General features: G+C 33.0%; 1 protein-coding gene across 3 annotated transcripts; it reads left to right on the forward strand.

The window, feature by feature from the left end:
* Nucleotides 1-1,933: 1,933 nt before the first annotated feature.
* LOC149569559 (WRKY transcription factor 72A-like) lies at nt 1,934-11,440 on the forward strand. Of its 3 annotated transcripts, XM_089822231.1 has the most exons (7): nt 1,934-2,334; nt 3,493-3,570; nt 3,672-3,842; nt 3,935-4,076; nt 8,947-9,155; nt 9,638-9,751; nt 10,492-11,440. In XM_089822231.1, exons 1-7 carry the CDS (start codon nt 2,053-2,055, stop codon nt 11,356-11,358), a joined length of 1,863 nt encoding a protein of 620 aa, XP_089678357.1. In that variant the 5' UTR covers nt 1,934-2,052; the 3' UTR covers nt 11,359-11,440. The 3 variants fall into 3 exon arrangements, with proteins under 3 accessions (XP_089678357.1, XP_089678358.1, XP_089678359.1); XM_089822232.1 differs by lacking the exon at nt 8,947-9,155 and having other exon boundaries at nt 3,935-4,048; XM_089822233.1 differs by lacking the exons at nt 3,935-4,076; nt 8,947-9,155.
* The last annotated feature ends 1,302 nt before the right edge of the window (nt 11,441-12,742 follow it).

Consider the following 12,742-nt stretch of genomic DNA (forward strand, 5'->3'; position numbering starts at 1 on the left):
ATAATGATCACTACAATTTACAATGAGGTAATTATAGTAGCATCATACTATACCTAATTACAATTTCATGTAATTGGAAATAAAGATCTAATTCCCTAGATATGTTGGTTTCCTTTATACTTTTCTCTGCATCAAGTAGTTATCTTAAATATTTGAAATCCTTACAAAGAAATTTGCAATTGCACCTCAATTACTCATTTGACAAACCAAACACCATCTAGCTATAACCAAGAACCTTTCCCTAATCTCATCCATCTATTATATGCTTGCACAATGCATAATTCATCGTGTTATGTTGATATAAAAATATTGCAGCCAACTTGACTATTGGTTGATCTGTCCAACTTTGGATTGGACTTCCATAAGTTTTTGTTTTGTCTTGTTTCTAGTTTTGTAATAGTTGTTTTGTTGTTGTTGTTTAGTATTTGGTCGGATTGTATGTTATAGTTTCTATGTAAAAATGATTTAAGATCCTTTCAAAATCTCTGTTTACTTAATCAAAAGTATTTATTGTTTCGATTCTAAACTCTAATTTCTTATCCATAAGATATAATTGTTTGTCTTCAAAGATACATATATTTATTTACAAGCAAGTTCATATTATAACTAATCCCTAACATTACAACATGTTATAATTGATATTAGTCACTTAAAAAATATTGATATATTGACTATTATAATTTCTCTACTGATATTGTAAGAATTTGGTATAGCTCTGATACCATGTAAGAATTTGCCTAAGGGAAAAATTTACACAGGAACTAAGAACTCAAACACAAGCACAACAATAGACCAAAAATAGATATGATCAATTAACTAGAGTATGTCCTAGTACATTGCTCTATTCAATATGTGATGTACACACACTAAGAGTGCCTGTATATAAAAGCCTCTTAGGAAGCACCCTAGAAAGAACCAGGAGATACAATAAGCATCATGACAACTAAGCACATGCCTTATCCATCATTCTAGATGAGTGGATAAGAATGACAAAGTTGTAGACACCATGTGCTCAATTAGTGTGTTGACTTTTGTATTGTAGACACCATGTGCATAAAAGAAGTGCAAACTCCTCTGTTGTCAACATGACAACTCACAAGAATACGCATACTTCTAGGTGGCTAATAAATAAATAATAATAAATATGCATTAACCGAAATAAACTTAAATAAGTATAAATAGTAAATAATTATTTACACCGAAAAATAACTTTTATACCAACTTAATTTGACCCACTGCAGTATCACGACTTGATTTTTATTAGTTCCAGTACATCTTGTAATTGTGACGGTGCTTACATTATACATTTATTTGGAAAAGGTAAGGCTGTAGCTAAATTTGGCAGACTGTATCTAAAATCGTGTCCTTCATGCCCATAATAATAATAACATACATTCCACTTAAAAGATAATATTCGGAGAACATATAAACTATTCAAATCCCACGAGAGACTTCAAAGCTACTAAGATAGATAAAATAAAATTTAGAATTTCTCAATTCCCATGAGTTAAAAATGACCCAGAACAAGCTTACATCAAATTTGATCTGTTGACAGATAACATTTAACCAGATCTGCACAACAATTCCTTAATCGTCATAAAATTCAACCCTTTTGGATTTTTTTAATCATTCTCCAAGTTTTCATTCAATCTTTTTGATTAAAAAATGAATCTTTTTGTCAAAGTAGGGTGGAAAATGCTGGCCAATCGAAAAAAAATGAATCCCTTCCAGAGAAACCGAGGCACGATCAGAAATAAATTTAAAACACCATTGACAATTTTATTTTCTTTGACAGATAAATTCTAGAAGTTGAAGAGATAAAACGGAGCCTACGGCGACGCTCACGTACCAAGTCTCTTTCTGTGAAGAAACAACATGTCAAAACGACGTCAGATGTTGAATTTACATGCAACAAACTTCCATTGCATGTTCCCACGTATAAACTGTTCACACGGTTGGAACTTTTCATGGTTTGTTTCAGGGTTTTTTACAATTATACATTGATTAGTGGACTAAGTTGCATATGAAAAGCATATTTCATGTGTGAATCAGATGAAAAGGCATCTTGTAATGGATCCAGTGCATAGAGATGATGAAGGTGATCGTCAAATGGGTATTAATTTCAGGAAGATGAGGATTTTGGAAAGTAGTATTAATGATGTTATGAGGCTTGGTCTGAGACTTAGAATGGAGGATGGGGAGGAATCGGACAACAAGAAAAATGTTGTGAGGAATTTGGTGGATAATTTAGAGCAGATTGAAAGGAATGTTGGGGAAAAGAAGATCAGAGAAGCTATGGAGGGTTGTGATTGTGGAATTATTGAGCAACCCAAGGTTTGTTAGTTCTTATCCAAATCAAGAAGTTTTGAAATTTTGTTTAGTGGGTATAGATACCTAGTGTTTTTAATGGCTTAGATGTTATAATAGTTTGAGGGAAATTGATTGTTATAGTGGGTTTTAGATGGTCTAACTATAAAGAAACATAAGTGGGAATCCCCATTTTGTGTTATGACAGAGGTAATATGGGTTTAAGTTTTATCATCTGAATCTGTTTCTCGTTTCTGATAACATGAGTTTATATCTTATCATCTATTAAATGTTAAAGATATTGTCAGTCCTCTAATATCCTCTTCCAAATCCTTTTTGAAAACAGTTTTTCAAAAACCTTTCTTATCACATCATCCTTCAATTGATGGCAGGCCTTGGATAGTAGATAGAATGTTATAGTTTTGTTTTCCTTCCTAACTAGAAATCAGTATATCTGAGATCTTGCATCTCTGTCGATAGGAGTGCTATATCCAATCTATAGCTGGTAAATTGGGTCTATCTTATTTTTGTTTTACTTCTTAATTAGAAATCAGTATATCTAAGATCCATCTCGGTCGAAGGGAGTGGGTTAATTGATAAATTGGGATTCTCTATTTTGTTTACTCCTTGCCAAGATTCATCTTGGTTAAGGTAGTGCTAAATCAATTTACAATTGAACTACCTGGCAAATTGAGATTATCTCATTTATGTTTTATTTCATAACTAGAAATCAGTACTGCCAAGACCTATCTTAGTTAAAGGGAGATCCATCTTAGTTAAAGAAAGTGTTATATCTAAGTTAATTTTCAGTTGAACTAGCTTGTAAATTGAGATTATAATCTCATTTTTGTTCTCTTCTAACTAGTGTGATCGGAATTATGAAGATCCATCTTGGTCAATGGAAGTATTAAGCCCAAATTAATGTTTAATGTGAAATTATGCAATTCCTTTTGATGGGCATATGTCTAAGCTATCAAAAATATTTTTCAAAGATTGTTTTTAGAATCCATTGTATAAGTTTTTATATAATGTTGTGGATCATACTAATTAGCAATCCATCATTAAGAAGAGGTTATCCGAAATGTTGTTATAAAATTGATTTTAGAAACAAATCTTTTATGAATACTACATAAACTGTACAAAATTGTATCAAGTAGCAATAAAAAATATCATGTGGTTGTGCAGATCCAAAACCATAAGGATAATCAATCATCAACAATGGATAATTGTAGCTCGCCACAGAAGCCTATTGAAGGAACTAAGGTAAGGGTCGACCTTTAATCTCTTCCTGTAATCTCTATTTCACTGTACCAAAAATAACTTTGCTTGTATGAGTTTAATTATTCTTTGTTGTGTGTGAATAGCTTGAGTCTCTACATGCGGTAGTAGATCAGATAAAAGAGGAAAACCAGAAGTTGAAACTGGCTTTATTTGAGACAATGAATAATATTCAAAATCTTCAGACACACCTGGTAAAAGTAATGCAGAAAGCACAGCAACATGATAGCCATCCACAGCCAGAAGAGACTCCAAAGGTGAGCATTGATAGAATGCAACAATAACCATTAAACGTTCAAATCAATCATGAAAATCAGCTTTAACTTAAATTTAGTGGATTCTATATTAGGAATCAGAAAAATGGGAAGAGGAGTCAGATATGGTGGCTCTCTCTCTTGGGACAAATTTCTCCTCAACCAAAGCTTCTAAGGAAGAATCAGCAAGCAGAGAAAGTATGAAAGAGGTACAAAACTTTAAAAGGCCACAAGAGCATCTCTGATGAATTAAAACAGCAGCACAAAGAATAAAAAACAGAGCATAAAACAGAGCTTAAAAACAGAGCAGCAAAACTCAAATATATCAAAGAGCTATAAAGTTTCTTCTTGTTATTACAGCTGAGAGGAATGCTCTATTTATAGAGCTCATACATATTTCTAGAGGGTTCTTGAGAAGCTTCAAGAAAGGAAGCACTCTAGAGATTTCTACATAATTTTAAATTCAAATTTTGCACAAAGAGAGAGGCTCCAAGAAGCAAGTAGAAAGTTCTGGACTGTGCATTAAATGCCCAGCTACTATAATAAACATTATTTTTAACACCCCCCCATAATGTTTATTTGGAGAGAGTGGGAACATCTTTGAGCTGCAATAGATTTCTAAATTTCGTAGATTTTACAATAGACAATGCTTTTGTAAATATATCAGCAAGTTGATCTTCTGTTCCGCAAAATTGAAGCTCCACCTCTTGTCTTTCAATTAGATCTCGAACAAAATGATGATGCACTTCTATATGCTTGGACCTTGCATGATATACTGGATTTTTTGCTAGCTTGATAGTACTTTGATTATCACAAAATATTGTTGTTGGAGAGTCTTGTGGATGATGCAATTCTTCAAGTAACCTCCTAAGCCATAATGCTTCTTGAGATGCCTTTGATAAACCAATATATTCAGCTTCTGTAGATGAGAGTGACACTGTTGATTGCTTCTTGCTACTCCACGAAATCGGTCATGATCCAAGATGGAAGATATATCCTGAAGTTGACTTTCTATCATCAATGTCACCTGCATAATCAGAATCTGTATATCCAACTAAAGTAGGTTCTCCTCCATATTTGTATTCAATGCCAAGCTGGTAAGTACCCTTAATATATCTTAATATTCTTTTAGCTGCTTTCCAGTGTTCAATGTGTGGATCTGCCATGTATCTTGATACAATACCAACTGCATATGCAATATCTGGTCTAGTTATAGTAAGATACAAAAGATTTCCAACAAGCTGCCTATATAATTTTCCATCCACTTTCTTTTGAGTAGAGTTAGCACCTAACTTTACTCCTATTTCACATGGTGTATTACATGGTTTACAATCACTCATATTGAATTTTTTAAGTACATCAAGAGCATATTTAGTTTGAGAGAGCATGATTCTTCCTTCTTCTTGCCATACTTGCATACCCAAAAAATAGTGCATTAGTCCTAAATCAGTTATTTCGAAAGCTTGTTTGAGTTGATTTTTAGTTATCTCAATATCATGTGCGTGATTTCCTGTAATAATCAAGTCATCCACATACAATACAATGATAACAACCTTATTATCACAATATTTTACATACACATCTGGATCAGCATTACTTCTTTTAAATCCAACTTCTAGGAAGTACTTGTTAATTTTTGAGTACCATTCCCTTGGTGCTTGTTTGAGACCATAGAGTGATTTTCTTAATCTACACACCAAATTCTCTTCTCCATACTTAATAAATCCTGGTGGTTGTTGCATATAAATTTCTTCTTTTAAGTCACCATGCAAAAATGCACTTTTTACATCCATTTGAAAAATTTTCCAACCAAACTTTGCAGCTAAAGCAACTATTGTACGAATGGAAGTCATCTTAGCTACTGGAGCAAAGGTTTCAGTATAGTCTATACCTTCTTCTTGTGAGAAACCTTTAGCCACTAACCTTGCTTTGTATTTTTCAATAGCTCCATCTGATGTGAATTTGGTTCTATAGGTCCACTTGCAACCAACCACATTTTTGCCTTCTGGAAGTGTTGTTAGTTCCCATGTTCCATTCTTCATCAAAGAATTGTATTCTTCTTGCATAGCTGCTTCCCATTCTTCTTTTCCTTTTGCTTCTTCATATGTGTTTGGAGTGTCAACCTGCATCACCTTAGTCATAAGAGCATAGTTAGCAAATATATATCTAGGACATTCTTGATAAATTTCTTTGATGCTTCTAAATTTCTTTGGATTTTCATTATCACTTTCTTGAGTCTCATCCCATGTAGTGGTTTGCACACCTTGACTTTGACTATTGGTAGAAGTAGAATTTTCTTCATCAATCAAAATTGGAAAGAAAGATAATGTTGGAGAATTATCATTCTTAACATCTTCATCAAACCATACATTTCTTTTAATATAGATTTCATTAGTTCTAGGATTGTATAACCTATATCCTTTCGATTCCTCACTATATCCAACCATTGTGCACTTCTCGCTTTTCCTTTCAAGTTTTCTCCTCCTTTCATCAGGAATGTGAGCATATGCTTTACAACCAAAAATTCTAAAATGAGATACTGTAGGCTTTCTTCCACTCCATGCCTCTTCTGGTGTTATGTTCAAAACTGCCTTAGTAGGTGTTCTATTCAAGATATATACGGCAGTATGAACTGCTTCAGCCCAAAATTTAGCTTCTAGATTTCTAGAATGAAGCATGCACCTAGCCATTTCTATTATAGTTCTATTTTTCCTTTCAGCAACACCATTTTGTTGGGGTGAATAAGAGATAGTTGATTCCTTTTTAATGCCATGTTCTTTACAAAAATCTAAAAGAGCTTTATTCATGTATTCAGTCCCTCTATCAGTTCTTAGTATCTTTAAGTACTTTCCACTTTGTTTTTCAGTCAAAGCTTTAAACTCTTTAAACTTTTGAAACACTTCATCTTTCTTTTGTAGAAAATACACCCAAATTCTTCTACTATAATCATCTATAAAAGTGAGGGCATACCTTGATCCTCCAATTGATGATGTTTTGAAAGGACCCATTACATCACTATGGACTAAATGTAGAGGAGTTTTTGCTCTCCATGATTTACCTTGAGGAAAACTTTCCACATGTTGTTTTCCCATTGCACATCCTTCACACACCTTAGGGCTTAATGATATCTTTGGCAGCCCATGCACCATTTGTAATTTCTCCATAAGCTTGAGACTTTGAAAATTGATGTGCCCCAAACGCTCATGCCATAACCTGCTCATATCATCATATTGAGCAATAGCACACATATGTTTATCTCCATATTTAGAAGTAAATTCTTGAAATTTATATAAACCATTCTCCATTTTACCAATTGCAATGACTCTATAATTATCATTGACATCCTTGATTAAGCACTTATCATTGTAGAATTCTATTTTATGTCCTTGACTTGCAATTTGAGATACTGAAAGCAGATTTGTTTTTAATTCAGGGACTAATTTCACATTTTTGAACAGACCATTATCAATTATGACATTACCAGTCCCTTTAACTTCTAAAGCACTATTATCCCCCAAATATATTTTCTCTACATTATTTTCACTTATTGATTCAAATTGATTCTCATTATGAGACATGTGTTGTGTAGCACCAGAATCAATAACCCAATCTTCTTTGAAAGTATTATTTTCTTTAAGTGCAACACAAAATGCATTTCTTTTAGAATCTCCTAATTTTGGATAATTATTTACTTTCTTTTCTACATCTCTTTTCTTCTTGAAACATTCATTTGCCTTATGACCCACTTTACCACAATAATGACATTTCCATTTACTTCTATTATGATCTATATATGAAATACTCTTATTTTCATTCTTCCAATTTCTTTCTTTAGATTCATTTTCTTGTGACTTCTTATAATATTGTTTTCCTTTCATTACAAATGCTTGAGATTCACCATCAAATGATTCTTTTTCTTTAACTTGTCTTTTCTCTTCTTGAACCAACTTAGCACACAATTCTTCTGATTTAATACTTTTTAATTTATCTGCAGTATCTAAACCCCTTATAAATGATTGATAAGATCCTGGAAGACTTTGTAATATAATTTGCACAAAATCTTTATCATCTATATCTTTTCCAAGAGAAGCAAGCTCATTTTTCTTTTCCTTTAACTTACTTAAATGTGGGACTATCTCTTGTGAGCTTGATAATTTCAAATTGTATAATTCAGTTGTGAGAGATAAGATCCATACATCACCTGAATTTTGATATAAATCTTTCAAAATCTCCCAAACTTTGACTCCACTTCTCTCATTACGCACTTCTGGAAAAACTTCTTCTGAAAGTGTAAGCTTGATTAGTGCTGCTGCCCTCTTGTCCCTTTTATCCCAATTATCTTGATCATTTCCTGGATTCGTAGGCCTTTGTTCACTACCAGTCACAATATCATAACAATTTTGAAGGGTTAGAGTGATTTCAACATGAGATACCCAATCATAATAATTTTTTCCATTTAATTTAACTGTAGGCAAAGTCACACCAAGTGATTCCATTGTTAAATTCTCTCCCCTTTTTTTTTTTTTTGGATGAGAATGAAAGATATTTAAGAACTTGAACACCCAAGCTTGAAACTGAAAAAGTCTCACCAATTTGTTGAAGAAAAAAAACTTTTCTTTTGCTGCAATATCCTTCCTTTGATGTAGTTTTTTTGTCCCAAACCAAACTGCTGTTCACTCCTTAGTTACAGCCTGCAAATGTAAAGATTCACACAAGAAAAACACATATATTCATTCCAAAAAACATCATATATTCACAGCCCAAAGAACTGAAAATGCTCTGATACCATGATGAATTAAAACAGCAGCACAAAGAATAAAAAACAGAGCATAAAACAGAGCTTAAAAACAGAGCAGCAAAACTCAAATATATCAAAGAGCTATAAAGTTTCTTCTTGTTATTACAGCTGAGAGGAATGCTCTATTTATAGAGCTCATACATATTTCTAGAGGGTTCTTGAGAAGCTTCAAGAAAGGAAGCACTCTAGAGATTTCTACATAATTTTAAATTCAAATTTTGCACAAAGAGAGAGGCTCCAAGAAGCAAGTAGAAAGTTCTGGACTGTGCATTAAATGCCCAGCTACTATAATAAACATTATTTTTAACAATCTCCAAGGATTCAATCTAAGTTTAGCTTTCAAGAATGAAGAGGGAAAAAGAGAAGAAAATAACGCAGGGAGCTTCTCTCTAGCTAAATCAGCGGAAGAATTGATGAAGTCATCTGAAGCACTCAATACTTTAGGCGAGAAATCAGAAGTTGCACCCACTACTAGAAAAGCCAGAGTGTCTGTCCGTGTTAGATGCGAAGCCCCTGTGGTAAGAACAAGTTTTTCTGCTACTTTTCTTTGTTTTGTGTGGATCTAAACAATTACTATTGGTTTTAACCATCACTAACATTCATACCCCTTACTATAAATTTATAAAATATACATGGAAATTATACATGGTTCATGGATAAACACTCGTTTTATATTATGAATCCATGGAATCTGTACCTAGTTCATAAATAACATTTCATTGCATATAATGATTTCATGGTTGCCTTTTTGAATTGAATTGAATTGCAGTCAAATATTTTTTACTGCAAATAAATATCATTTGAATTGGACCCGCAATCACATTCAGATTAGGTATTTAGTTCTTTTATATTATTTCTACAGTTCATTAGACCATTAACATTAACCTTCTAATTTATTTTTAATATATTGTGGCTTGCCACATTCGCCCAAAAAAACATTAACCTTTTAAAACCTAAATATCGCTAATAAAACACTGTTCACTGGCATTGGCTTTTTCAGATGCAAGATGGCTGCCAATGGAGAAAGTATGGGCAAAAGGTAGGCAAGGGAAATCCCTGTCCCCGAGCTTACTATCGCTGCAGCTTGGTCCCTGGATGCCCAGTTAGAAAGCAGGTAGCCATTTTTCTATATTAAACTTTTATATATATATATTCAATTAGAAAGCAGTAGTCATTTTTCAATATTTAACTAAACATAGAGATTTTATATATTTTCGTATCATCTGTGGGAAGAATTTCTATATGATTATTCAATGTGCTTCTATTTGGAATAACTTAAACGAAGTTTTTTACTTATATCTTATTTATATTATTTTGCTAGTCAGTACTTCTAGTTAGTTTAAACCTATCAAGTATTTTCAATACTAGTCATCATTCTTGAAACATAAAAGTCAAAAGCAAAAGGCGATGAAGGATTGGACACTCTTTTGAATGAGAAAGGTTGTTCAAACCAATGAATAAAGTATTTTCAATTAGCTCTTATTATTTTGCTAGTCAGCATTCTTGAAACATAAAAGACAGAAGTTAAAAGATGATGAAGAATTTGATGCTCTTTTTATTTAAAAAAGGATATTCAAACCAATGAATAAATAATGATGTTTGAAGATAAAGTATGCATTAGTACGTTCCAAAGACTAAATAATTTATATTTCTTTCCTGAATGAGAATCATCCTTTCTCTTCTACTATTACTTTTACCTTAGTCATCTATTAATTTTCCTTTTTTAGAAATATGATTTTATATGCACCCACTTTTCAAACATATGCAATATAAGTTTATAGATAATACTGTACATGATTGTGCATTAAATAAATCATGTGCAATTGATGAGTTATGCTTGAAAATGTGGTGCAGGTACAAAGATGTTCAGATGACATGTCAATACTCATCACAACATATGATGGCAGTCACAACCATCCACTTCCAATGGCTGCCACTGCCATGGCATCCACCACAGCATCAGCAGCCACCATGCTTCTCTCTGGTTCCACTTCCACCTTAACCATGGAAGACATGATTCCCAACAATTCATACAACTCTAGACTAAACCATTTCCTTGCCTTCAATACCGCCATTAGCACCTCAACTTCCTTCCCCACAATTACACTAGATCTTGCCAATATACCCACATCACAAATAAACCTACAATCATCCTCCACACCACTGCCTCCAACTTTCTCTCTTCCATATCAATACCCATCTGCAGGATCCAACTTGTTTTCTACCTTTCATCATCCAAATCAAATACATCATACCAACCAATCAATTATGCCAGCGGTTCCCGGTTCGAATCCCATGAACGATGCTGGCCACAACTACTCCCAACCTCAGAGTCCATACAACAAACCCAATTCATCAAATTCATCTACAAACCATGACCATATTGGCCATATTTTACAGTTACAGCACCAAACTTCTCTTGATTCATCACCCAACAATCCTTCTGCAAGAGCCATTCAAGAAGCTTTGTCCAGATATTTCTCCCAGCAGTCATCAATTCAGAGCGTTACTCAAACTACTGCTTCCATTACCTCAGATCCTAAGTTCACAACCGCCCTTGTAAACGCCGTAGCCTCCATTATCACTGGCAGAGGGATCCAACCCAATGGGGAAGCAAGCAATGCAGTAAGTAATATAATACCCATTGATGATCAGATCAAATGCGGAGAAGGAATCAGAGATCCTTCACAATCCAGTATATTGTCTTCAGCTGCTTCTTAACTGTATTAAGAAGTTGTGGACTTTGGTAAACTACCAAATGTACCATTATGGTTTACTTGAAATCTAGTTTCTGTTATGAAAATCTAGTCTAATTTTTTTTTAATTATTTAGAGGATGGAGAGCTCTAGATTAGGCTTTATAAATTATTTCCTATTTAATTGTGGTGTAAGGGGCAATACAATATCAGGTACGTTATGGGAAAAAATTTCTTCAAAAAAAGAGGCAAAATATTGAGTAAATAGGGAAGAGAATTTCTCCGCAAAATGGTTGTGAAGGATATTTAGCGGGTATTGGAGGCGTTGACTAACAAAGAGTACGGGGCATTTAAAATAGGGAAATTCTTTAATATTTTATGAATGCATATGTTATGGTTTAGGTTAATTAATTGACGCTTTCATGTGTGCCACTCTTATATCTATTCAAAGTTCTAAATAATTGATATAAAAGATAAATAAAGATATTTTCGATATTGAGACTATAAAGAAATAAAATCAGGCTTTTGCATGCTGATTAGAGAAATCCATACAATTTGAACATAAATTAATGTAAATTTACTTAAGAGGAGAGCTTAGAAATTAATTTTTTTTTAAAAGAGCTATGATTGTATTTGGTTTTTAGTCTCATGTTGTAATGTGAAATTAGAAGAGATTCAAAATTTCTTATTGAATAAACTTGAGTAGTATATATTTGTTTTTCAATTTGTGATTTTGATCTAGATAGATGATTGTAAATGAGTTATATGTATATTTTTGTGCAATATATTTATTCTATGCTACAAATCCCAAGTATTTCTGGAATGATTGTTTTTTTATAATAAGATGACTCATTGCTAATATTTGATCTATTTAATTGCATAGATGATTGTTTTGAAATGTCAAGACATAACAATAAGTTACATGAATATGTACTTAGTTGGCTTTTCACATGGCTAGTAAGACAAGTGTGAGATGATAATTTGAATTTAAAAAATTGGGGTCAATATTAAGCCTTTTGAGATAAGAATTGAGCACCATAAGATTGATCATGAATAAAGAAATCCAAAGCTTTGGATTAGTAAAAGTTACATAGAATTCTAGGCATATAATTAGGTAATAGATTTTGTGTGTGTCTAAATATCATATGCCCCCCTCCACCCTGCCCCACCCCTTCCTAAATATACACCTATCCACCCACAAACACACCCACACACACATGCACACATACATAGGTGCATGTACGTATGTGCACACATATACACACACCTCAATATGTGTGGGTTTTCCTAGAAGGATTATTGTATCTCTCATGTGATTTTATTGGTTCCCTTGTCATCAATATTTTTTTGTTGTGCTTTAATTACTCATATATTCTAAAGTTATTTCTATTAGGATTAACCAAGGATAGA

This window comes from Cupressus sempervirens, chromosome 3, assembly GCF_028749045.1.
Source record: "Cupressus sempervirens isolate cs-2001-9-10 chromosome 3, ASM2874904v1, whole genome shotgun sequence".
Taxonomy (NCBI): Eukaryota; Viridiplantae; Streptophyta; class Pinopsida; order Cupressales; family Cupressaceae; genus Cupressus; species Cupressus sempervirens.